Raw genomic sequence first — 27,106 nt, forward strand, 5'->3', positions numbered from 1 at the left:
GAGTCAATGAAGTGGCCTGACAGCCAATGTGTGGCTTAGCTCGGTGAAGCCTGATGAGGCCATAAGACAAAATGGAAGTTGAATGAGAACGGCCAACTCACCTATAATAAGAAAGACCATTTACATTTGTGGAATGCCCTTACCTGTACAAAGCACATTGAGTCACTGGCAAACATGGCCATTTACTACAGCCAAGGCACTACGGGATACACATTTAAACAAGATGGGGTCAAAAGGAACCAAGAGTGTAGGTGAGAGCATGAGATCTATGCACAATTAGCTGTGATAGATCAAAAGCCTCAGAGCCAACTGAAAATAAAACAAAGTAGTCTAGGTTTTGTTGAGTGGGCAGCAGAGCAGGGAGCCATTAAAGAATTTTCCAATGGCACTGCTATGATTAGGGTTTCTGATAGCAGGGATTGAAGAGGGAGTTTTGAAGTAAATTCGGTTTCGTAGTCAAGTATCAATATCCTCATCTTATCAAAAGGGAACAAAATAAGTAAACTGAGGCAAAATGAGGTAAACTGACTTGCTTAGATATGGAAGCCATTCCGTAATTGAAGGCAGAGGGGATTTTTTGCTCAATGCAGTCACCGGAGGAACAAGTCACTTTATAGTGACAGGTTCAGCATCCTTACCTCGCTCAGATGTGTCTTCAGTTCCTGCACTTTTCTGTATTCTGGAGTGTCAAGCACCACTTTGTACTTGTCGCGCATCTTCCTTGCCTTATCAGTGTACAGGTAGTTAGACTTAAAAACACAATGGAAGTAGAAGTTAGTTGATCATTTAAGCAGTTGCATGCCATGGTCACACACTATCTTTCACGTGCTGGCATTTGAGACTTGAGCAGGCCTTTCATGTACCCTGGATGTCTTCCCATCCCAACAAAGATGACCATCATTTCACTGAGTTCATCACCTTTCACAGAGGCATGGATCAGCTTAAGTGGGTCACAACTGGTTCAAGTTGGTTAGTGGTAAGTTTCCCATTAAAAGTAGGGGCAGGCGAAGATTCCTTCTGTCCAGCACCTTGCGGCTGGTGACGGGATGTATGGGAGCTGTGCGGGCGTAGCTACGTGTCGTGAAGGTGTGCACTCACCCAGAGTGTGCGCAGATGCCGGGAGCGGACCATGTCGGGAGTGTCATACAGGAAGCAGCCCACTCCCCTGAGGACCTGCAAGTCCGCTTTGTATTTAATCTGTGTGGCAGAAACAGAAATACAGCTGGCCATGAGTAAATATAAACCAGGAACAAATAAGAGCAGTGACACTTTGATACTGAAATACTTTTCTTTTTGGTTGAACACACCCACCCTCTATTCTTAGTTTGCTTGCATCCAAATGAATCAGAGGTTTTAAAATTTAATCTCCAATCCGGACCTGAGGAGAACACTGCTCTTTGTTATTATTGTATTGATGGGAGAAAAGCTTAGATTGAATGGAATGGTCTTTTAGGATAAAGAAACATTTAAGGAGAAAAAAAAAAATGGCAGGAGGAAGTTGTTAAAGGGGCTGGGAGTGGGGATGAGCAGGAGGAAGATAATGAACAGGACCCAGGACAGAGGCCGTGTAGAGGGCAGAGCTGCTAATGATTCAGTGTTGAATGCAGAATAGTGGCCAGCAAATCTTATATTCCCAAGTGGTCCTCTTACTACTATTTCCATAGTTGGAGAAATGTGGGGTCCTGCTTCCACACAATTTCCCCTCCAAGTTATATACTCAGTTTAGAAGTACTCAGCGCAGAAGACTGTTCGAAGACCCTGGTTGGCTTAAATGCAGACAGCCTCTTGGTAAGAGCCCTTCAGAAAGACCCCTATGAGATGCTTACGTCACTGGTGATGTCTCCCACGTGGCGGCAATGGATCACTTGGGGTGTGTATGGCATTGAGATCATGTGGCCTTGCATCTTGAAGAAGTCTGATTTGTAGATCAACTAAAAAAATGCCCAGAAACACACACATCAGAGACCAAATGGTTGACATTCCTCCCTGGGTTCCACAGCCTGCCCTCTCTCCTAAGAAAATGCCCACCTCGCTGACAGCCTCTTGTGTCTTCTTGACTTGGCGGATTTCAGGTGTGTCAGGAGTTGTGTGAATTTTATCTTTCAGTTTGTGGTACAGTTGTCGATACAATCTCTACATTGGAAGAAAAACCATTCCAGGTATTTAGTGTAGAAAGAAGAGGGCATCTGTTGACTAATCAACAATCAAATATTCCACATAAAGAGTCATAAGAGGGGCAATTAAGGTTAAAGAAAGTGGCTGAGATTAGGAAAAAAGAGAAAATGGTGCTTATTTTATTTAGGTGAAGAATTTTGAGCACAAAGACTTCCACATTCTATCAGATGACTGGATCGGATCAGATATACAAACCAATCATTTATATAGAAAACTAGGGTCATGAGTCAGACTAAAATGCAAATTTATTAAAGATTTTTTAAATACAAGTGTCAAAAAGGGAATTAATTTCATTATAATCTATGAATTAGGACTCTACAATGGCATTACCAAATATAGAAAAACGTTGCCAATCGATACAAGTATCAAAATGGTAACTAAAAGGACCCTCTTACTCCTTGCTGATGTATAAATTTATAACTAAGATACAGTAGACTCTTAATGCATTTCAAACAAAGCCATGGCCTTTTTAATTTTTATTTTTTTAATTTAAATTCAACTAATTAACATAATGTATTATTGGTTTCAGAGGTAGAGTTCAGTGATTCATCAATCTTATATAATACCCAGTGTTCATTAAATCACATGCCCTCCCTAATGCCCATTACTCAGTTACCCCATCCGCCAACCTCCCTCCCCTCCAGCAACCCTGTTTGTTTCCTATGATTAAGAGTCTCTTACGGTTTGTCTCCCTGTATGATTTTGTCTTGTTTTATTTTTTCCTCTCTTCCCCTATGATCCTCTGTTTTGCTTCTTAAATTCCACATATGATCATATTGTCTTTATCTGATTGACTTATTTCAAAGCCATGGTCTTTTGAAACTCAATATTTCCCCCACAGAATCAACATTCACAGTACCTCACTGGTAACATCGTTGACCCTCCGGACATGGACAAATGGAACGTCTTTGGGGCCAAGTGTGTATCCATTTGCCTTGATGTGCTCATAAACTTCTTTGTATTTGAACTGGAAAACCAAATCAGAATAAGTTCACTGATGGATAAGCAGAGAGTAGCTTTACATTTCTCAAATAGAAAGGAGCTGTTGCTTTCATTCAAAAATCACTCTCCAGGATTAAGTATAAGGAAAAGTCACTGACAAAATTTCAATAATAATCTGAACCTTGAAAATTATTTTCTTGGCTAATAAAGCCAGGTCCAGAAAGGAAAAAATTCAGTGTTGCCTAGATAAATCTGTTTGTAGGCAGGTATGAAAAAATACAAGAAAAAACCTATATTTTTAGTCTCAGTAGAGCTAGGAAATTAGGAAATGCAAAGAAGAAATGAGAGACTACTTTTGAGACTGATGAATGGCTTTTTAGACTGATTTAAAAAAATGGCACGTGAGATGATTAAACCTGCAACTCTCTGCTTTGGAAACCATATTTTTGGGCCCCTGGTCTTGGCCCCTGCCTGGCCAGCAGTTAGGCCAGAAGTCCTTTCTTTTCCAAAGGAATACACAGTGATGTTATATCTTAAAGATAATACTATGGCCACACATCAGCAGTGCGTGTATGAAACTCCATTTCTGGTATATGGCTTGGAATAGTTCAGGATGCATCAGTGCTAATGCCAACAGAAGTAGAGGCACCATGACAGCCATGAACCGTGAGCCAAGGTTCATGCAGATGCAATCCCACAAAAGTCCTATGCTAACCCACTGGGCTACACAGGCACACTGCCAAACTGCAAACCCACGGCACCCCCAGGAAACAGTTTCCCCTTCTGTAGTCCCGTCATTATCACATTGAACCTTCAGGGTGTGACTAGGGCATCAGAGAGGCTATTAATGAATATTAGTGCCCCCCCCCTTCAGACCCCATCTTAGGAGGAGACCACTCACATAACTGCTCATGTATCGGGTGTCTTTGGCATGTTTGAAGTGAGGGGTGTCTCCTGGAAGCCTATATCCAGTAGGCAGAGAGCGCCGGCCAGCTCCTCGGTACAGGCCCTGCCGGAATGAGGAACAGTGGGTAAATCACATCTACGTCAAATAACTGATCTAAGCTAAACCAGTCACATGCAGCCCACGTTAGGTTTTCAATTAGATACTTCATGTTTTTATGTTCACTAAACTGATTTCAGGAAGAAATTAAGTAAGTTCTAAGAGTCAGGCAATGAATTAGATTACTCTTAACCTATTGTTTTCGAAAAAGAGAGCGATGAGTGAAGGGGCTCATAGGAAATAATTCTTCTATGTTTTTAACATATGCCCAATTAGCTGCATGGTATCTAGCAAGAAAATGGGAAAAATAGAGAAAACAGGTAGTCAGGGCCACTTCTGCCATTAACTCCACCCCTGATGATATTCATGTCATCACCAATCCCTAAGAGAGTCATAATTATAAGACACATCTTTGGAATCCCATCCTCCCCATAAACACAGTGTCTTGATGTCACACTGGGAAGAGGTCAGGATACTCCTATCCCTGGCACAAGGCGGGAAAGGAGTTTCTGACTGTGACCTTCAATAGTCTGTCTAGGGGCACCTGGGTGGCTCAGTCAGTTGGCCGTCTGCCTTCAACTCAGGTCATGATCCCAGGGTCCTGGGATCGAGCCCCACATCGGGCTCCCTGCTCAGCAGGAAGCCTGCTTCTCCCTCTCCCACTCCCCCTGCTTGTGTTCCCTCTCTCACTGTGTCTCCCTCTGTCAAATAAATAAATAAAATCTTTAAATAGTCTGTCTTTTGGAGGAGTTCCAGGAGTAGGAATAGTATTTGAAATATTAAAAACCAAATTAAAACCAAATTATTTTTAACATCCAATACAGGAGACTAACATTAAAGGTTGAGACCAAAGTAGAATGACCAGGTAACACAGAATAGGAATCTGAAATATGTGAGTGGAATCCAGTTTCATTCTCTTCTGAATTCCAACAGTAATTTCTAGCTCTCTCTCTTATTATTAGTAGTCTTTTGTGATTATATGCCTTGTCTTTGTCATCTTGGTTTTTAAGTTTTTTGAGGCAGACGATAGTAGGGTGGTTTCCTTCATTGTATCGTGTAAACACTGCTCTAAAAATGCCCATTGCGGGCGCCTGGATGGCTCAGTCGGTTAAGCGACTGCCTTCGGCTCAGATCATGATCCTGGAGTCCCGGGATCGAGTCCCGCATCGGGCTCCCTGCTCAGCAGGGAGTCTGTTTCTCCCTCTGACCCTCCCCCCTCTCCTGCTCTCTCTCTCTCTCTCAAATAAATAAATAAATAAATAAATCTTTAGAAAAATAAAAAAATAAAAAAAATAAAAATGCCCATTGCTTGCTTGGTATAATGATCCTGCGAGCCAAGAGGGAAGACGGACTATGTACGGTTTGGGTTCTTTGTTTTTTTAACTCATGTGAACGGAATAGCATTCACGATGGACAAGGTCAGGCTGAGATAATGCGCAGGCCAAGGTGCTCTCCCCAGAAGCCGCTGGCCTGGCCCTTGTAGGCTGCCTCTTGGAGTTCTGCTGGGCACTGTGTTGGGTTCGCACTGCTCACCTCACTCTGGAGCTTGTATGCATGAAGGGCCCGCTCCACGTCCACAGTTGTCCTCGTTGGAGCTACTTTGCCTCGGACACTGTGGACGTAGTCATGGTGGTAAACAGCCTGCGTGCAGAGAGGAGTCGGTTGGTTTCGACTGCAGCAGCATTGTTGGAAAGCAGCAAAGTAAATGGAAACCCAAGCCTCGCTTTAAAAAAAAAAAAGTAGCCTGCTTCCCTTTGCCCAGAGAACTCACAATAGGTTTTAACACCCTAACCCACCTGTAGGATTTACCGTTTACTTATTAACCTGCGGGGTTGGGGGGGGGGGGGGAGAGCACCTTTGCGCGGGTTCTGCCCGCTCCGCGTCAGACCTGACGGTGGGTAGGACGGACGGGGCTCTGCCCGAGCCTCGTGGAGGGTGTGCGGTAGAGGCCCGACTCCACCCACATCTCTCCCTTCAGAGCCTGCCCGCCCCTCCTTCTAGCGCAGTTAGCTCTAAGTTATTCGAAGGCTACCCCAGCGAGACAGAACGGTTGCTCTTGACACAAGGATACAAAACACAACTTCAAAGCAAAAAGCTCTAAAACACCGAGTATTTCATAGAGTGAGACCACCGATACCTCCACCCTGGGAAGTGACTGAACGCACCAGGTTGTTAGGAAACAAGAGCAGAATCGTTAAGTACTTTCTAAGGTGCTGACTCTGGTCTCACAGTTAGAAAAGGCCACTTCTGCTTGAGCGGCGGCCCCGTCTTTATTACTGTCCGCATTACTTACATCACTTAGTTGTTTCCCACTTTTGACAGCCTGCACATAGACTGGGGTATCAGTGACCAACTTGTAGTCATTCCTTGTCTTCTGTGCATGAGATTTGTACTTGATCTGCCGAGAGGAATAAAATAAGCCTGTGTTAGATGGTTCACTGTATGAGAAATTGCTGCTTTCACAGTGGGTTTGGTTGCTTTTAACTCATGACATTTATTTTCATTAGCACTTATTCAATCGACAGGGAGGCATTTGAATTTTATGATAATCTGCATAATTAATGCTTATAGTCGTACGGAGCTTCCAGAGCCTTCTAGCAGGCTGGGAACATTTAAGCTTTTTTTTTTTTTTTTTTTTAAGATTTTATTTATTTATTTGACAGAGATAGAGACAGCGAGAGCAGGAACACAAGCAGGGGGAGTGGGAGAGGGAGAAGCAGGCTTCCCGCTGAGCCGGGAGCCCGATGTGGGACTCGATCCCAGGACCCTGGGATCATGACCTGAGCCGAAGGCAGTCGCTTAACCAACTGAGCCACCCAGGCGCCCTCATTTAAGCTTTTTTACTGAAATCTTGATTACAGTGTTAATTTGCTTGGCAAACTCTCTTTATAAATAGATCCTGTCTATAACATCACAAGCACCTCACAAATTAGGAGATTTTTTTTTAAGTTTTTAAAAAAGTTTTTTTTTTTTTTTTTTAAGATTTTACTTATTTGTCAGCAAGAGAGAGAGAGGGGAGGGAGGGAGGGAGAGAGAGCACAAGCAGGGGGAGCGACAGGCAGAGGGAAAAGCAGGCTCCCCGATGAGCAAGGAGCCTGACATAGGACTCGATCCCAGGACCCTAGATTCATGACCTGGCAGACACTTAACTGACTGAGCCACCCAGGCGTCCCAATTAGCAGATTTTCTTAATATGAGAATTATGTGCTCAATATATCTGAAATAGTCCAAATGTAGAGAGAGGAGCCACGGGTCCCTTCTCCACAAGAGGACAACAGGACAGCTTGACTGCATTGCTTAACAGGAAAACTACATGCATTACTGAGAAAGGATTGTTCTCTGCTCCTTAGCATCTTTCTCTAGCTCAGCCATCCTCAACACCACTTAAGACATAGCTGGTCTGTGACAATGTCCATAACTCTTCCTTTGACTTAGACTACATATAAAAGGAAATATACTTAAAAAAAAAACAAAAAACTAAACTAAACTAAAATACCAGGCAAACTCACATCATTCCGTAGATCATAAGCATGTTTGGCATGAAGAATTTCAGGAGTGTCCCAGATGTAGCAACCAATGCCTTTTAGCCAGTTGAGGTCATCCTTGTATATAATCTAAAGGATTGCAGCAGATAGATAGAATCAGAAAAAAAAAAAAAAATTGACAGTAACTTAAACACCAAAGACATGGACACCTTCTGGACCCAGGATGACTTCATGGAATGAACATCAAAAGGCATCATGCAATCAGGCTGAGGGTGCCATGAAAACAGCGGTCCACAGAGCCCTGCTTCCAGGGACGGACCCATGGGAGCAGAGGAAAGTGATACTGGAAGAAGGCTGAGGTGAAGACACAGCTGAGTCTGCTTCCATTCAGGATGGCTGTGCGGGGCCAGGGAGGGGGACCTTCATGCTCAGTGGGCTTACGTCGCTGATCTGATCCGTGACTTTCCGGACATGGCTGTTGACTTGCAAGTCAGGGTGGCAAATCCACTCATGGAAGTGGAGGCGGTAATCAATCTCACTGACTTTCTTCTGAGAATCCTTAGCGGTAACCATCTCTACCATGTCAGGCACAATGTGGATTTTCATCTTGTTCTTTTCATACACTGATTTGTAGAGGCGCTATGAAGATAAAATAACATGCCAGTTATACAGGGAACTGTGCAAGGTATCATGGCAATAAATGCCTTTCTTACGCACCAGAGAAGTCAGGGGAATGCCTGTACAGCCATCGGGTGGGATCTGGAATTTTCTGACACTTTCTACAGATTCATGGGGGTGGGGTAAGCAGCATGGCTGAAATAACACTTTGCTTCTTCACATATGCACTGTCAGTGCCTCGTGCATTACTAGAAAATGTTCTGACTTATGACGGGTGGCCATACCACTGAGCCTTGATCTGAAGTAAGGCCTTTGGGATTACTTACATCGATGTTAAACTTGCCGACTCTGAGGCACCGTGCAGTATTTGGATCATCCTCAACGCTTCTTGGTAAAGTATAAAGAGCTTTGAACTTTTCATATTCTTCTCGATATTTGACCTACAGAGAGAAAGTACAAAGGAGGAAGAAAAAGTTCTGGAGAGCAACGGATCTCTAACTGTTAAAGACTTAATAGGAAGGGCCCAGCTCTGAGATCCAACCAACTTGGGATCAGCACTTCTGTGGGCTCTGTGCACAGAGGAACAGGTGTAGTGCAAGGACCACAGGGTTAGCCTGAGAATTACACTCTACCTGATAGTACTAACTGTAGAGAGCTAACTTAAACTGCTGTGTAACAGTAATTTTAGTTACTGTTGTAAAAATGTCTATACCCATACTAGTACTTCTACTGCTATTACACCTAACTCATTTTACAGATTATGTAATTTTTAAGTAATCTCTTCTGTGATAATGACTTTGCTTTTCTTAACCATGAGTGAAAGATGAAAAATGTGCTCAGGAGTTTCTTTGTTTTTCATAACTGACAAGCCTGATGCTTAAGAGACACACAGTCCTTGAATTTCAGTTTTCACAAGGTTTTCCAAAAATACACTGTAACCAATGTCTATGGGGAAACCAACTTTTGCTTCTTAATCCATATTGCCTATGAATTAATGCTCCATGATTTCATGAACTAGGAGGGAAGACCCTTACAGAGAGTAAGATCCAAACTCCTAGCACATGATAAAATAACAATTCTCATTACTCAGAGGCCCACATCTTAGTTCAAGAGAAAAAAAAAAGGAAGATGGGAATATGTGTGTCAGAATTGCAGTGAAGCCCTTTGTTTACTGGAAACCCACCAAAATTCCCAACAGAATTTTCTAGAATATTAGCTCACATGCTCCTTACATCTAAGCCATTCCTCAGTTATAAAGAAGATAGTATTCAAAGGCACCTTTTTCTTTTTTTTAACTACTGTTGAAATTCTTCTTTTAAAGAATTTCTCTGTGCCCCATCTTGTTCCAAAAACAAGTTGCTGAAAATCCTGCTTCTATAACTTTTTTCATAACTAAAGGAAAAAACCTCTGCTGAGCTTTCTAAATTCTATATACAAAACTTCTCTTCCCAAATGAAGTTTGCTCCTTTGGGCTAGTCTGTCTGCAGTCCTCCAAACAGGCTTGGGTCTGGGCAAAATCACATATATTAGTTTTTCCTCCAGGTAAAAATGAAATTAACTCCATATATTGTCTAACAAACTTTTTTCCTAACTATGTATCATTAGACCCATTAGAGGGTAGTGAAATCAATTTACTGGATCACTAGCGTTTAAATGAATAGAACAGAATTGAAATGATCAGGCTATATTGCCTTTAGCGTAGCAGTATGTAGTCTTCTGTAAAACATTGCTGGAAGGAACTCCCATAATACACTCAGCTGTGTGTGTGTGTGTGGACTTGCATCATAAAATAAATTTCTCACTGTGGGTCATGGGCAAAAAAAAAAAGATTTGAGTAATACTGATCTAAAATGCTATGTAAAATGTTCACAATTAAGAGGTAAAAGTCTCTAAAAGAGGTTATCTTTCTGAAAGGAACTGGCTTATTAGGACTGAAATGAAGGTTATAAGGAATTTTACAATAAAAGGCTTTACTTAAGAACATCGTAGGCATGAAGGGTTAAAGTTCATAAGACTTAATACTGTATCTAAATAGCTCATGTAATTTAATATTTTCTTTTACAATATACATAAACATATAATATATATAACATGTGAATCAGCCAGAAAAGTTCTAGGAGCAGAGACCTGGGGAAGGCAGAGTGTGGGTGGGAGGCTATCACGTTTGCACTTGACTTACATTGCTGGCCAGATGCTTCTGGTTCTTGGCATGTGTCAGGGACATGGTGCTGGTAGGCAGGATGTAGCTGGTGGCTTTCACTCTATCCCAAGCCTCCTTGTACAGGTTCTGTAGGGGTTAAAAACCATCTTGTGAATATGGAAAAATGCATTCTGGTTGGCTCTCGAGGAGGGGATCTTTCCTGTATCTGCCTTTTTCAGACACTCCTTAATAACCCCTGCTCTTCATACTTGGTAGGATCCAAGCACCCCTCAGTGAATAATAGGTTTAATGCCATGACCATAATTTCACAGTCCATTATTTTGTTCTCTACCATAGTACTTATCACAGTTTGGCAGTTATCATGGGGTGATACAGAACTTCGCTCTATTTTGACTACTATGCTGACTACATGACCATGCATTTGTAAAGCCATATAGTACCATACACCACAAAGAGTGACATTTACGGTATGTAAGTTAGAGCAAAGTTTTTGATGCTGTGTTCATTCCCCATAGGTCTAGGAATTCCTGGAGGATGAAAACCACTAACTAAAAATCTATTTATCCTTTCCTACTTTTTTGTAGCTAGTGGGAGCTCAAAAAATATCTCCTCTCCTAGGTATTTATTTACTCAAGAGAAACAAAAACTTGCATATACACAAAAACCTATACTCAAATGTATATAGCAGCTCTATTCATAATTGTTAAAAACTAGAAACGACTCATCTCCTTCGACTGTGAATGGATAAACCAATTGTGGTACATTCATGCAGTGGAATACCACCCTACAATAAAAACAATACTGGTTTATACAGCAATGTGTGTAGTACATACATGCACTTTGCTAAGAGAAAGAAGCCAGACCGGATGGCTACATACTTGATAATTCCAATTACATGACATTCTGGAAAAGGTTTCTAAAAGTTTTTTTTGTTGTTGTTGTTGTTTTTAACTGGTGCAGAAAATACCTCTGTGGATGTCCAGGGAGAGAAGGGAAGCAAGAGGGAAATTTTGAGGTGATAGAGAGGTTTTCTGCATCTTCATTGTGATGGTGAATACATGACTCTTTGCATTTATTAAAAGCCATAATACTATGCGTGCAGGGAGCCTTGAGTGGGGCTTCCTGCTCAGCAGGAACTCTGCTTCTCCCTCTTCCTCTGCCCCTCCTCCTCCCACACATGCGCGCTCTCTCTCTCAAATAAAACCTTTTTAAAAATATTTTATTTGACACACACACACACACACACACACACGAGAACGTGCACAAGCAGGGGGAGCAGCAGGCAGAGGGAGAGGGAGAAGCAGGCTCCCCGCTGAACAGGAAGCCCGATACGGGGCTCGATCCCAGGACCCTGGGATCATGACCTGAGCCGAAGGCAGATGCTTAACCGACTGAGCCACACAGGCGCCCCTAAATAAAATCTTAACAACAACAACAAAAAGCTATAGGGGCTTTTCTTAGTTTTGATCATTGTATTACAGAGAACAGTATGCTAGAATTCCCTGTACAATTTTTACAACTTTTCTGTAAATCTAAAATGATTTCAAAATGAAGTTCAAAAAAATGTTTGTTGAATTAACCAATTCAGAGGAGGAAAGAAAAAAAAGAGTGTCTTTGTAGGCTGTAAGCCGCTGGCCCCTGGAGAAGCCAGGGAAGGACAAGCTCAGGGTCAATGTAGCGTAGCTTCAACCGTACCTGCCTGCAATAAGGAAGCAGCTCCCGAGTTTGTGTCAATTGTATGAGATGGTGCCATATTCCACCTGGGGCTCACTGAACTGTAACTAGGACTACTGATGGGATAAAGCAAGAATCTGAAGGTCCCTGAAAAAACTGGAAAAACCTTTGGTGTAAGGTGCCTATCCCAACTATTCCTTTATTGTCTCTAAAGGAGAATAAAGACAAAGATGAGAAAAAGAACTCACGCTGCTATAAAGATTCTTCAGGTTCTTGGTTCTGTCGTAATCCACTGTTTCTAGAACTGTCGTATATTTGTCCTTAATCTGATGATAATTTTCTTTATATTTCACCTACACACACAAAAGATGGGTTATCCTTTTCTGCTGTTCAAAAATACACAAAGACAATCACGGCTCGTCCTGGAAGAGAAGTACAAGGAAGACGTACCTCACTGGCATTAATGCCGCTTTGAAGAGCAGTCACGTAAAGTGGGGTGTCTGTGACCAGGTTATAATTTTGTAGGTTTTCTTTACCTCCTGCTGTATATTGTAGCTGTAAAGAAAAACAAGACACCGGAAATGGGAAAATACAGGTCTGCCATCAGACAGGGCAGTTTATGCCAACTTAGATGAGCCTTTATTTCTGGGTTTCTGCTTTAATACTAACAGAGAGGCTATCATTCTATATTCCTGCTGACTTTGTATGGTTGTCAAAATGAATAGTTTGTCTCAACCAACAGTGGGGTCTGGCTCTTTGTCAGGTCTGCTTCTCCATTCTCCATGTCTTCTCTGTGCACGCGCCCCATCCCTGACTGCAGTCCCTCAGGCTCAACATTCTGTTAACCTGCCCTGTCAGAGCCCAGCCGTATGCTGGGAAACTTTCCAAATATCTATTTTTTACTTCAGAACTTATCTACCCAAGGTCAAAGCATGCATTTGCATTTTACACTCTGCAAGTTAACCTTACCAACTTCAGCATAGATGCTTGAGAGTGGTTCACTATGAAAACACCTCTCAGGAAACTTTCTGTTATAAACATCAAATGCTTAAACCACAGGAGAGACTAAAACTGAGAAGGTCCAACACCACACCAGGTCACCAGGAGAGGTTTTATTGGGCAGGGGGCCTTCGGTTGCCCTGGATCCTGCACTGTTAAAGCCAGGGCTGGCCTGGCTGTCACCCCACGGAGAGCACCACGGATTCCACTGATCCACAGTGAGCCAGTCCTTCTAGGAAGATCTCACCTGACTCTGGAGGGCATATGCTTTCTTGGCATGGAGGATCTGAGGTGTATCCCAAACGTAGCATCCAATGCCTTTCAGCCAATTCAAGTCATCCTTATACACATTCTGCAAGAAGGAAGGAATGATGAAAGGTGACAGGCACTAACTGAATTTATAATCGGGCATTTGGATAATTTCCTATCAGCCGTTGGCTGTGCTCAGTGCTTTGCGGTCATAGGGTGGGCCTCTCAACAGCTGGAGGTCTTTAATGCCCTGACCTAAAGAAGCTTAGGAGGAGAGGAATGGCTAAGTTTAGTCTGGTATGAAAATAGGTGGTGTCACATGGCCCAGAGGGGATTCTTACACCAAAAAGGGGTTACTCATATCACTGTGTTTTAAAAAGGACAACATTTATGAATACAGGGACAAATGGAGCATGGAGGGCCAAGGCACGGTTGAGTGAAGCCTGTAGCTAAGTCAAGCTGCAGAAAGGACATCATACATCACTCAAGATCTCCTGTGCATTTCGGGCCCGTATAACGTTGGGTTCTTCCGGGAGAGACGTCCACTGATGGAAGAAGTGTTGGTATTCCAAGTCACTGAGGATGTATTGGCAGTGTTTAGCCAGCACGTGATTCATCATATCAATGGGGATGTGAACATTTGCTTTGGTATCCTCATAATGTCTTCTGTAGTTCAACTAAAGAATCGTATTTTTTTAAAGACAAAAAGAAGAAAGGGATTCAAGTGTTAATTATTCAGACTGATCTCTCTTCGAGTCTTATTTCTAGTATACATCAGTGCCTTTAGAATAAACAAAGCCTAAGAATGATGATCTCATACTTTAATATATTTCTTCTTTTTCAATTTCCTATCCTTTCATAACACAGGGGGTAAATAGTTACCTTGTTGCATTCTCCTTTTTCCATACATAGATACTTCACTGTGGGTTAGTGGAGGAGGGAGGGAAAGGGAGGAAGCCCATAGCTATCAAAGGAACACAAGGCTAACTGGCAGGGGTGGGGATAAATCTCAAGGACTCCATGCCCCTCTCAACTAAAGAACATGTTACAAACAGGCAGACTAACAGTACAGATCCTCTATGAAAGTGAGCTTTGCTTACCACACTCCTCATCTTTTGGAAATCCAGACTGTGAACCACACCAGGGAACTCACTGATTTCTTTTCCAGCCAGGTAGTGGCCCTTCTGCTTCTCATAGGTCTCTTTGTATTTAAGCTGTGAAGTAGGTACAACATTGAGAATCACTGGGATTTTCTAACCAGCTCCCCAGTGAAGACTCTTAAACCCATGAGAAGAGAAAGTACTACTGACCTCACTGTTCACGTAGTCGGCATGCTTAGCTCCAACAATGGGAATGTAGCGTTCATCCAAGGTATAGCCGTAGGCCTTGGTTCCTTCCCATGCCCCTTTATACAGTATCTGGAACAAAGAAATGTGTGTCAACAAAAGTTTGTGGTCAACTTCCTTCAGATATTGCTAAAAAGAAAATGGTAAAACCACGGTAAAATATTTACGTTGAAAGGCAAAGCTTACATCTTTACTTAGAGCCATTATTTTGTCTACCTACGAATAGGGCTGAGTTTTTTGGTTTACTGCAAATTAAATCTACAGACAGTGAGGCATTTTATAACCGAGTTTAACTATGTTTACAGTTCTAATAAAAGCGAAAATAAATTTTCACATAGGGAGAGAATCACCAAAGATTGCTTCCCATTGGGCATACGCACATACACACTGCACACACACACACATCATCCTTTGACTTAGATGAATTAAAATTTGGAGGGCAAATCTTCCATTTGTTGGCTGGAGATGTTAAACATGACTGCTAAAGAAGAACCAGTCTTTCTTCTCTTTTCCCTTTGGCAGGTGCTTAGTCCTATGTGTGCCTAGAGCTGCTCAGCACCTGATACGTTATTATCTATTTTCTTGTATGTCTGTCCCTCTCATTTGCATGAGCTCCCGATGGGCTTGTCTTATTGAGCTTCAGCCCCTTAGTACTTCCTGCAGTGCCTGGCACATCACAGGAGCTCAAAAAAATACCAGCTGAATAAGTGCTATTTCTAATAAAGACAAGTTATTTCTAATAAATAAGACTAAATACAATAAAAATAATCTTATAAGTTCAGTTATTCACAAAATCAGCCAAGGACATGAATACTGCCGAGAGCTTAAAATTAAGAACTGAGCTGTAAATGACATAAAATAAGACTTACAGTACTATAGAGTTTTCCCATGTCTTTGGAGTGGGTGATATATGGCGTATCTGGAGAAAATGTATACTTGCCCTTTATTCTTTTATTAAATGTTTCTTTATATTTTACCTAAGGAGAGAAAACAAGACAAAACCAAACAAAACCTTTGGTTAATATAAACGTATAAAGTTTTATAGTTTCTACCTAGCAAGATAATAGTCTACATTTAGAGATTTAAATGAATGGGTTGAATTTAAGTTCATTTTATCTAATAGGATAATTTGGACAAGAATATAGATATTTTCTGTAAGTGAGTACAGTATATCTCCTACTAGTGACTTTTAAGACATTCCCAGGAACGATGATCTCATAGTTTCCCACCCCATTGTCCATTTTCTTACAAGCAGTTATCTGGAGGTAAGCAAATGCAGTCAATGACAGACACCTAACTCCCCAGTCCATGCACATCATTATACATAAAGCAAACTTACATCACTTTGATTGATTGAGTTAATCTTAGCCAAAACAATCTCTGGAGGATCCACCACACTTGAAAAGTTAGGATAGTTGTCAAGAGCATCTTTCTTATAGTTTATCTGCAAGGAAACAGAGATGATTAAGACTGGTCTCCTTCCATTGGGTCCCTGCCCCCACATGGCAGGCGAGGCGGCCAGGCATTAGGTGAGAACAGGCTTCGTGTACCTGATTCAGCATTTCCTGGTTCTTCGTAACCCTCACGTAGTCCACAGAATCCAGGGGTATCCAGCCGATGCCTCGGAGCCACTCCAGGTCAGCTTTGTAGACATTCTGAGAGCAGGAAGAAAGATACAATGCAGGTATAAGTGACTCACACAGGACTACAGACAGTAGATCAGAAGCAACTTATTCAGGAGCTTTTTAAGGATTTCTCTCCAGCGACTGTTGCTTCATTGATTCAGTTATGATTTCAACTGTTTGCCTGAGAAATATTTCTTGAGCTTGTTATTATGAGTGAGGTACTGTGCTAGGTGCTTTGAGGGCTAAGTATAAAGAGAAGTCATTTACAAGGGGAGAGTATAAGAGCGAGAACACTCAAGTGCTGTGGGAGTTAGGGGCAGGGAGCTACTGTTTTCAGCAGTGAGCCTAAGAAAAGGTTTTACTAAGGACGGTATAATTTTTTTTTTTTAAAGATTTTATTTATTTATTTGAGAGAGAGAGAATGAGAGAGAGCACATGAGAGGGGGGAGGGTCAGAGGGAGAAGCAGACTCCCCGCTGAGCAGGGAGCCCGATGCGGGACTTGATCCCGGGACTCCAGGATCATGACCTGAGCCGAAGGCAGTCGCTTAACCAAATGAGCCACCCAGGCGCCCAAGGAGGGTATAATTTTAGACGGACTTATATTTAATTACTTAGAAATATGTGGGACATTCAGACTATCTGAAGAAAGTGACATGACTAAATGGTCATGTATTAAAGAGCAGGGGGATACATCCCTCAGGCCAAGCCTAGCTTTCCCCTCCCCCGCCTAGGGCCTGGGTTCTCTCAGGCCACCCCTCACCAACTGCGGTGGAGTTGCTAATCTGGTTAAGGTCCGCAACAATTGTTCTTCTGCGGCAAGAGTGAGGTGGGATGTTCAAGCTCAGCCCCTGTGCTGCAGGCAGTCTTTGATCTCCTGTTTTTCCACTTTGGTTATGAGAAGACCAGGTAGGGTTAGCTCCTGGGGGCATCTGAGTATCACGTTGATGCACTGTGTTTCTGTGGCTTGCAGACTGCTGGTGGCAGCTGCAGGTCTTGACTCAAGCTTCGCTGCAAGACGGCCTATGTCATGTACTCTCTACCCTACCTTTACCAAAGCTCTGTGTGAGGGACTCTGGGCCCCCACGTGGCTCATCAGTACTTTGTTTCCCTTTTGCTTTGATTCCTCGCAAGCAAGTCCTTCATAAATGCCTGCAGGAGTAAAATGCCTGGCAAAGCAAGAACAGGGCATTCCCAGGTCCTTGACTACACTATCATCCAATATTGTTAAAATCCCACCCACTCTCCATTCTCACCCCAAGCCAATTATTATTTTAAATCAGCTGATAATTTTCCAGGGAGATGTGAGATGTTGCTGATGGCAAAGATGATGCAAACAAAAATTAAAAAAAAAAAAATGACTTTGAAAGTTATTCAGATATACTAGTAGGCAAAGCTGTCAGCCAATCACTGCTCCTGGTCTTTCTCTACATCATATCCAACCTTAATTCCCTTCTGGGAACAAACTTAATATTTATGGCTTGAAGTCTCAAAGCTTGGTGCTTCCAGAATGCTGCTTATAATTCTCAAAGTATACCAAACATTTCTAGATAATTAAGAAACAAAGTCACTTACATCACTCTGTAGGTCATAGGCCTTCCTTGCCTGGATCACATCATTTTGGTCAGGATGACATATCCATTGGTGCAGGTAATTACGGTAATCAATATCACTGACAAGCTCCTGCCCATGCTTGGCGGCCAACACCGACACTGTATCAGCAGGTATATTGATCTTGGCCTTTGTTTTATGATAGTCCTCTTTGTATAGTCTCTCATTCTGAATCTGGCCTGCATGCTCAAACCAAACCAGTTTGGGATCATCTCTCATCGTCGGAACACCAACATAATGACCTCTTTGTTTTACGTGTTCAGCTTTGTATCTCAGCTGGTAGGAGAAAATAGAGATTGCATCAGTTTTGACAAGCACTCAAGGAAAAGGGGGGCTTGAAACATCAGCAAATGCAGTCCTTCAGCTTCTTGTTACCTCTGCCTCCCTCAGAATAAATAACAAAAAGCACTGAAATAAATAAATATAAAGAAATATCAATTTAAAAATAGAAAAAATAGATTTGCTTTCTAATTCTGCCTATATTTTATTTGAAAGCTTAGCAATCTTAAGGAAGTGAGGGAATAGAAGAAAAAGTAAAGCACTCAAACAATAGCTTTTAAAGAAGCCCACAAAACAAGACAAAACCCCCAAAGCCCACAGGGAGGACCAGAAAGGAGTAGGTACTTCAACCATCCCCCAAGCCTGGCCAGGCCTGCTAGCCCCAGGCACACTGCAGCGTGCACTCATCTACAGATAAATTACCTCGCTCTGAACGTCACTAGAGTGATGGGCGTGAACAAATGGTACCGCATCTGGAGGCAAAATGTAACCCGTAGCTTTTTGCTTCTCCCAGCCTTCCTTGTAGAGATACTAAAAGACAGAGAGCCACAATAGAGGCTTACACGAAGGAGTTAGAACGGAGGTATTGATCGTGTGCATCCATGTCCCACAGTTACACTATGGTCCTCTGTCCCCACACAGAGTACCAGGCATGTGGCTAAAACCCATACCTGGTCCAGTATCCGGGCTGCCTCCTGGGCAGTGTGCAGCAAAGGGGTTTCTGTGAGGGTGTATTTCGATTTGGTATCATTCCAATCTTTCCGGTATTTAATCTGGAAAGGAGAGGCAAGAGGTGTAAGTTACTTGATGTTAAGAAAGCATAATGTTGTCCAAGCAAATGCTAGCATCGTCTCAATGATTACAATCCATATCGCAGACAATGATTGCATGCTGAGCTAACGTAGGTGGAAGGCTTTGAAAATGACATTTCATGATTGGGCAATTTTAGAATGAGAGACATGTACTTACATCATTGAGGATCTCGCCACTTTGTTTTGCAGTCACATAATCAACTCTGTCATCCACAGGAGTAAAGTTGAGGGTTTCTATTTTTGTGCGATATTTTTTCTATAGGAAAGAAAATATCTTTCAGACAGTTGCAGTTTCTGGTCCTGTCTGAGCTGAGAAAGAGACACTAGATTTAAGGGCCTGTCTCTACCAGAAGTGTAGAGTGCCGTATTTGAATGGCACCTTCTTGGCAATTCGGCCTTTTTCTTAGCATTTTATTTTTTAACAACTGGGTTGGCTTCTTATATCTCCCACGGATTTTTTTTTTTTTAAGATTTTATTTATTTATTCATGAGAGACAGAGAGAGAGAGAGAGAAGCAGGCTCCCAAGAAGCAGGGAGCCCGATGTGGGACTCGATCCCAGGACCCCGGGATCATGACCTGAGCCGAAGGCAGACGCTTAACCATCTGAGCCACCCAGGCGCCCTCCCACGGATTTTAAAGTAGCAGATTTGCTTACCTACCAAGATCATGTACTGTATCATTCTGTGTATCACGTTACTCAATACTTTTTTTTCAACTGAACAAACTTCTCCCAAGTGTATTGCCATTTCTGACAAAAGACGTTTTCCCTTTATATAATTCCAAGCATCAGCTGATTATACTGTATATTGTATTATGGATGTGGTCCCCTGATGTGATAGGGACAGTAGAGGATTGTTTTGGGAAAAGGTATGTCTGGCTTAAATGACAGCAATTGCCATTGTTAAAATTGCTGATGGGGAATGATTGAGCTTTGGCTTGTATATTTTTGTTCAGTCTCCCAGGAAACGCACTGAATGGCAGGTGAAATCTTGGAATACCTCACTGAAGATATCCGCAGCATGTTTAGCGTGATTGACAGGGACGGAATCATTCGGCATCCACCCAATCCCACGTAACCATTCCAAGTCCGCCTTGTAGACAGCCTGTGGAAACAAGGCCGAGTGATTTCAGCAACTCTGGTCATAACCGGGTCCTATTTATTCTATCCCTTGGTTTGATGGAGAAATACACATAAGAATGACATACTCAAGCAGCCAGGCAGGTAACGTAAGTAAATTCATTAGGAGATCAGGTGATATGAAAAACTGGGGGATCTATTTTCTATTTAAAGGGGGTTAGCCTCAATTCAGCTCCACCTATTGTTGCCAGGGGTGTAATGCATGTCCCGAGCTTCATTCTCTGATTTTTTCCTAAAGAACTAAGAAATCTTAGATTTGTACCCCAAATTTCCTGATTTAAAAAAACCTTGGCAAATTAACTCAAGATTTTTAAACACTGTATTAACTATAAAAGCTTATCTGTGCCTACATCCTTTCCATGGACTGCCAATGTTTTACTTATGATATCAACCTGTTACTCCTTAAATTCCATAAATAGTATCTTCACAGCCGTTGTCTTTATATTGTTACAATTAAGATTTGTATTCACACAACCCTTTATTCCTTGATACAGAATCTAGAGCTTCCACAGCTTTGCGGATTTTTGACACTGTACTAGAAGGTCTAACTAAAACCAAACCCTTGGCTGTATAAAGACAGGAAGTGATGATACAAAAATTTAAGAATATAAACTTTCTGGGAGTCATGGCAAAATGATAGACGAGCTCATCCTAAAATGTAGCCCACTCACATTGCTTTGCAGTTGATAGGCTTTCTTGGCCTGAATCACATCGTTCTGGTCAGGCATGCATGTCCACTGGTGTAAGTAATTGCGATAATCAATGTCGCTGACTAGGGTCTGGCAATTTTTAGAATGCACGATGGAAAGCATATCCACAGGGCTCTGGAACTTGGTCTTCCATTTGGCCCAGTGCAGCCGGTACTCTCTTTCATTCTGAATCTTGCCAGCTATGAGGGCCCAGCGGATCTTGTTGTCATCCCTGGCGGTGCGGGTCCCCACATAGTGTCCCTTCTGCTTCTCATGGTCAAGCTTGTATTTATACTGGAGATGGAAAAACAAAGCAGATGGATCACAGTATGTACTCCTGATGCACCTAGGATGTTTGCTTAGAAACTGACAAGTCAAACAAGGCCACACGTACGTCACTGGCGATTTCCCTGGAGGCCTTGGCAGCCTGGATAGGGATGGCATCCAGCCGTACATCACAGCTCATCTTTGTTTCATCCCAATCTTCACGGTAAATTTTCTGAAGAGGACAAAAAAATAGGGTATCATTTCGGATTCAGATGTACTGATAATTTCAAGGGTTCAAGTAGAATTAATAATCAAAGTAGTCCAGTTTTAAAGTCCCAGAATCTGTTAAGAAGGGAATAAGTAAAAGAATAATTCTCTACCATGCTATTGGAAGATGAAATGGTGTCTGGAGTTCAGAGACCTGGGCTTGATGAGAGTTCTTTCTAATTTAAATAATGGCTTCTCTGTAATACCTCATGGTTTATATGACAGGGCTTAGTGGCTTTTTGTCCTGGCGTATTGGTAGCATTGGGATAAGACATTAATGAGGACAACTGGATTACTTTTGTTTTTTTTTTTTAAAGATTTTATTTGACACAGAGAGACACAGTGAGAGAGGGAACACAAGCAGGGGGAGTAGCAGAGGGAGAAGCAGGCTTCCCGCCGAGCAGGGAGCCCAATGTGGGACTCGATCCCAGGACCCTAGGACCATGACCTGAGCTGAAGGCAGATGCTTAACGACTGAGCCAGCCAGGAGCCCCTTACTGGATTTAATTCAATAATTCAATTTATTTAATTTTAGAATTCAAGTCAATTTTATAATCTTCAGAATTATAAACTTTTTATATTTGTGGGGAGGTTTTCCCCAGGATGGTTTCTTAGATCTTCTTATGTGGTTGGTGATGAATATTGTTTGGGAATGTTAGATGTTCCTTCTGAAGGACAGTTGGAGGTTAACAGCTTTTTTTTTTTTTTTTTTTTTTTAAGTAGGCTCCACCACCAAAGTGGAGCCCAGTGTGGGGCTTGAACTCATGATCCTGAGATCAACACCTGAGCTGAGCTCAAGAGCTGGATGCTTAACCGACTGAGCCACCCAGGCGCCACCACAGTAGCCTTTTTTTTTTTTAAAAAATACAGCGTGTTTTTATTTGTACAGAGAAGTAGGGTAGTGACTGATTTACAGATAGCTTTTTAAATATATGTTCATATTTAAATGGACACATTCTGTGTTGACAATGTCAGAGATTCTCAGAAATAACAGTAATTCAAATGTATAATTCAGAAATCATACCAAACAATATAGGAGCTTTAACAGTCCAGAAAGGAGAGATGAGTTTCAATTAATAGTTTCATGGGCTTTACATATCTGAAATATGAAGTGCTCATACAAATTTTGTCCTTGTAAGTACAGATAAGTTTTGTATGAATTTTCATTCAAGTTTTTGTATGAATTTTGGGTGGTCCTATTTAACAATAGACTCTTTTTTTTGTACAAAAGAAATAGTATTCTCCAATTTCAACGTATTGGGAATATTTAATGCAAACTTATTACGTTATTTAAAATCTTTTGTTTTTAGTTTTATTACATATATTGTTACACTATTTTTATTTATGTAATAAATTTTTGTTTATGTAGTCAAGTATATTTTTTATTAAAAAAAAAATCTGAGTTTGAGGCCAAACTTCACCTACTAACTTTAAGATCATGGGTTAATTCCTCAATCACTTTAAGTCTCAACCTTCCCATCTGATAAAAACAAAGTAACACTATTTTACTCATATGATTAGTTTGAAGATTAAATGAGTCAATTTTACATGAATTTGCTTGGTTAACTAGAAAATCGTATACAAATATCCTGAAAAGTTGTGTTTCCCAAATGATAGAAACAGTTTTAAATAGTGGATTTTATCAAGATTATAGTCATGGTGACCCCATGCGTTAAAAAAAAAAAAATTACATTTTGGTTAGCATTCAAATACGATGTTTGATTTCTTCCAAAGCACAAGCCATTCTCATTAATGTCTTCATATCTAATATCTAAAGTTCACAACTTTACTTTTGGCATAGTTTCAAATACTAGTCTTGCTTACATCAAGATATCAACAGTAGGGTTCTGGTATTTTCAGCTGAGAAATGCATCATGCAAAAGAGAGCACATGAGACCTTCCCTGATTGTCCGGCCAAAGATGCCTCTGGATTGAAAAGAAGAGGCTGAGGTGAAGAATGGACTGCCTCTCCAACCAGTCACTTGGTGATGAGAGGGCACTGCACCATACTATTCTTGTATGAAAAAAAAATGTATCAGTGCCCCAAATTTTATTTTCTTCCCATCTCTTGGAAAAAATTAGCTCATTACAACAGAGCTAATGCGTATAGTTTGGCACATGGTGAGGAATCTTTGCTGGGCAGTTTCCTTCTCTCATAAAGATGTGTTATTTTCTGGAAGATGTGAAGTTCCAAACCATGGTGAACTGCACTAAAGTAGTATCCTTCTTCTAGGGTGATATTTATTCTACACATAAGAAATCTCTGTGATCCATGAAGACAATACCTTTCTTGAGCTTTCTTAAATTGTGTGGCTAACCATCGAATTCTCTCATTTTATCTAATAGATTTTTAAGTTCATTCTCTTCCTTTTTCCAGACATAAGGATTTATCCTGCAAGTAAAGATAATTTTGCCTTTTAAACCCAACATTTATCTTTATTCTTACTCTTATGTAATTATTTTGGCTTGAGTGAGGAACTTACTCACTTAGCTGGTAGTTCCAGCAAATGTTAAATAATAATGGTGACGTCAGTGGGCATCCTTGTTTTATTCCTAGCTTGAATGAGAAGATTAGCTTACTAAGGATGAGCCTGGCCTTTGATTTGAGATTTACTCTTTTAGTCACATTATGATATTCATTTATTCTTATTTTACTAGGATTTTATTTTTAAAAATAAGAATGGATATTGGATTTGGTCACATGCCTTTTTTCAAATCTAATAAGGTGAATGTGTGATTTTTCTCTTTTGTGCTATTACATTATTAGGTTTCTGAATATGGAACCCTCTTGGCATTCCTGGATGAACTCTAATTGTTTGTCTCCTATCATATTCATGTACTACTGAATTTTATTTGTTAACCTTTTATTTAAGATTTTCCTCATTATTGGTCTACAGTTTTCCTTTGTGGAATTATTTTTGACAAGTTTTGGTAATTGTGATGGCTTTCCTTCTTTCATTAGGCTCTATGATTGTTTGATTATTTCTTGAAGTTCTGAAGGAATTCTCCTATGAAATCATCTGGATGACCCTGATATCTGAGAGGAGGAAGGAGCATCTTTAATAATCCTCTTAATTTCTTGCTATATGTTTTTATTCTTTTCCTTGGGTCATTTTGGTAATTTATGATTTCCTAGAAAATCCCCTCTAGATCTAGGTTTTCAAATTCATATAGAGTTTTGCAAAGAATTCTCATCATTATTTTGTGTTCGTCTGTCACTAATGTCCCTTTCTTGTTCATGTGTCTCTTCATCCAGTCCTCTTTCAGGTTTCTCATCCTTATCCCCTTCTCCCTTTTGTCATGTTGACATGCGCTCACCAGTAACTGGCCTTGCTGGGTGACTCAGAGCAAGGGATCTGCTCCTTTCCTCACTCCTGGTCAAAGGGCTGATGGTAAAGAGTCTTCAGGCAATCTTTTCTCTTGCCTATGAAGAGTTCCCTAGGGATATCATAGCACCCACTGGGTGACTTTCCAAACCAAAAAGGAGTCTGTTGAGGTACTTACATTGCTCATATTAAGAGCATTGGCTCTGGCGAGGTTAATTTCTGGCGTATCTGGCATTATGTGGACTGAAGTTTTATCCTTGTCCCAAACTTCTCTGTACTTCGGCTATGGGAAAAAACCCACAAAATTATTTTGCAATTTGTAATTCTGCTAGTTCCAGTGTACAACTTTCAACTTTTCTGATCCCCAATTTTTTCATATTAAGGAAGAAACATCTAAAAGTTTTTCACATAAGTTACTCAAATTTAATATTAAATTGGTATTAATATTTTTCATTTAAAATTTATGAATAACAAGAACACAATCTTACCAACATTACATATTAAAACCTTTGCTATCATCAACGTTCTTATCTTACAAATAGATTGCCAGGTTAATTATTTATCAGTCACTTACAAGCATGACTTAATTTTAACATACGAGGGAAAGGTGACTTACAATACTAATATTTTCAGCATTCGACTTAGCAAGGACAACTTCAGGTGTGTCAACAACACTTGTGTACTTGAGGCTCACTACGGGGGTCCGATAGACACTGTCTTGTAGGATCTTCTGGGCATTCTTGACCCTCAACACTTCAGGAGACCCTTCAGGCATCCAGCCAATGCCACGGAGCCACTCCAAGTCAGCCTTATAGATGGCCTGGGAAAGAAAACAAAGGTAGGTAGAAGCAGGGTTTTTTTTTTAATTGTGGCAAAGTCAGAAAGCAGTTTTTTGTTGTTGTTTAAGAGTATTTATTTGACAGAGAGAGAGAGACAGCGAGAGAGGGAACATAAGCAGGGGGAGAGGGAGAAGGAGAAGCAGGCCTCCCACCGAGCAGAGAGCCCGACGCGGGGCTTGATCCCAGGACCCTGGGATCATGACCCGAGCGGAAGGCAGACGCTTAACGACTAAGCCACCCAGGCACCCAAGAAAGCAGTTTTATGTTCTATTTTACCTCCCACAAACAATAACTAAAATTGAGCATTGGCCTGACAAACACAATTCATCCTATGCACAGCAGTGTTCTATTCTGCTTTGTTTTCTGTGGCGGGGGCACCAATACATACTCTAAAAAGCAGAACGATACAGAAGGAGCTCTCTCTCTGTGGGATGCATGGAAGATCTCGAATAATATTTAAGTAACATCATTCTAGCTCAGGTGGACTTTTAAAGCAGTAATAAATAATTAAAAGAAGGCATTCATTCTACACAAGAAATAAATATCCCGATGGAATCCATGATTTCCAAAAAATTGAATGGGCAGAAAATATGAGTAAATCTAAAAATACTTCAGGTAAACTAATGAAACACCGTGTTGTGAAGAATACCATGTTAAGGGAAACTAGTGAGTTTGGAGCATGCTGCTGACCTTTGACATTAATTTCAAAGAAGTAGCCCTGTCATTCTTCAGTTGAGGGACCATGCAAATTCTCATGTTTAGGACATTACAAACACTGCACACATTTAGGAATCTATAGAAGAATTCTGGTGGCACCACAAAGAGTAAAAAAGAAAACTCCCAATAAGCCCAGCAGTAAGAGAGGCAATCAGTAAACTTGGTAAAAATGCGAAAGGGAAGTGCTTATGTAGGGAGAGTTGTATTTTCCCAAGTCCTCCGAGGGATGACCAGGCAAAGCTGTGGAGGCTTTCTTCCTGGAGAACAGCTCACTATCCAGGCCCCTCAGTTGGTACTCTCTGCACAAGCAACAACTTACATCACTCTGCAGGTCGTAGGCTTTCCTGGCTTGGATCACATCATTCTGGTCGGGAAAGCAAGACCAGTGGTGCAGGTACTGGCGATAATCCACATCACTTACTAATGCCTGGCCTTCTTTGGCAGCGTTGATGGACACCATGTCCCCTGGGATGGAGATCTTGGCCTTGTGGTCATTGTAGGCCTTTTTGTACAGCCTGTCATTCTGCATTTTTAATACATTTGCCGCCCAAACCAGTTTAGGGTCTTCCTTGGCATTGCGACATCCAATATAATGGCCTTTTTGTTTCTCGTAAGCGGTTTTGTATAGATACTGGTATATGTGAACAGAAGAAAGAAGAGTCATTTTTCCAAACTCACTTTGTCTCAACAGTCTGCTCCAAATAACTCCATCTCCCTTAGACTGGGCAGTGTTTTTCTTTAAGTCCATATTATAAGTTTTATGATTCTTAACGCATTGGTTTCTATGTCCACATGCACAAAAACATAGTGAGCACCTCTGAGGCAAGAACTATGCTTCTAGATTATCCCCAGTACAGGCTTATCTCGTGTTTCCCAAACTTCAGT

At 41.2% G+C, this 27,106-nt stretch overlaps 1 protein-coding gene across 20 annotated transcripts in view; it reads right to left on the bottom strand.

Annotated features, from left to right (window-relative positions):
• The window catches only part of NEB (nebulin), a 215,213-nt gene that overhangs the window by 56,989 nt on the left and 131,118 nt on the right, over positions 1-27,106 (bottom strand). For all 20 annotated transcript variants that reach the window (XM_064586520.1, XM_064586524.1, XM_064586538.1 and 17 more), the window contains exons 97-127: positions 26,541-26,852; positions 25,282-25,485; positions 24,844-24,948; positions 21,200-21,304; positions 20,788-21,099; positions 19,977-20,081; positions 19,135-19,233; positions 18,837-18,938; positions 18,589-18,696; positions 17,851-18,162; positions 16,203-16,307; positions 15,992-16,096; positions 15,522-15,629; positions 14,617-14,724; positions 14,407-14,520; positions 13,786-13,983; positions 13,305-13,409; positions 12,509-12,613; positions 12,307-12,411; positions 10,403-10,510; positions 8,550-8,663; positions 8,047-8,244; positions 7,630-7,734; positions 6,414-6,518; positions 5,654-5,761; positions 4,019-4,126; positions 3,035-3,142; positions 2,029-2,133; positions 1,827-1,931; positions 1,099-1,197; positions 639-749 (exon numbers count right to left, since the gene is read on the bottom strand). In XM_064586520.1, coding sequence (XP_064442590.1) covers positions 639-749; positions 1,099-1,197; positions 1,827-1,931; positions 2,029-2,133; positions 3,035-3,142; positions 4,019-4,126; positions 5,654-5,761; positions 6,414-6,518; positions 7,630-7,734; positions 8,047-8,244; positions 8,550-8,663; positions 10,403-10,510; positions 12,307-12,411; positions 12,509-12,613; positions 13,305-13,409; positions 13,786-13,983; positions 14,407-14,520; positions 14,617-14,724; positions 15,522-15,629; positions 15,992-16,096; positions 16,203-16,307; positions 17,851-18,162; positions 18,589-18,696; positions 18,837-18,938; positions 19,135-19,233; positions 19,977-20,081; positions 20,788-21,099; positions 21,200-21,304; positions 24,844-24,948; positions 25,282-25,485; positions 26,541-26,852 — 4,191 coding nt within the window. The remainder of the gene's footprint in view (positions 1-638; positions 750-1,098; positions 1,198-1,826; positions 1,932-2,028; positions 2,134-3,034; positions 3,143-4,018; positions 4,127-5,653; positions 5,762-6,413; positions 6,519-7,629; positions 7,735-8,046; positions 8,245-8,549; positions 8,664-10,402; positions 10,511-12,306; positions 12,412-12,508; positions 12,614-13,304; positions 13,410-13,785; positions 13,984-14,406; positions 14,521-14,616; positions 14,725-15,521; positions 15,630-15,991; positions 16,097-16,202; positions 16,308-17,850; positions 18,163-18,588; positions 18,697-18,836; positions 18,939-19,134; positions 19,234-19,976; positions 20,082-20,787; positions 21,100-21,199; positions 21,305-24,843; positions 24,949-25,281; positions 25,486-26,540; positions 26,853-27,106) is intronic.

This window comes from Mirounga angustirostris, unplaced genomic scaffold (genome assembly GCF_029215605.1).
Source record: "Mirounga angustirostris isolate CCGP_5_RB_7025 unplaced genomic scaffold, mMirAng1.0.hap1 SCAF_3, whole genome shotgun sequence".
Classification (NCBI taxonomy): Eukaryota; Metazoa; Chordata; class Mammalia; order Carnivora; family Phocidae; genus Mirounga; species Mirounga angustirostris.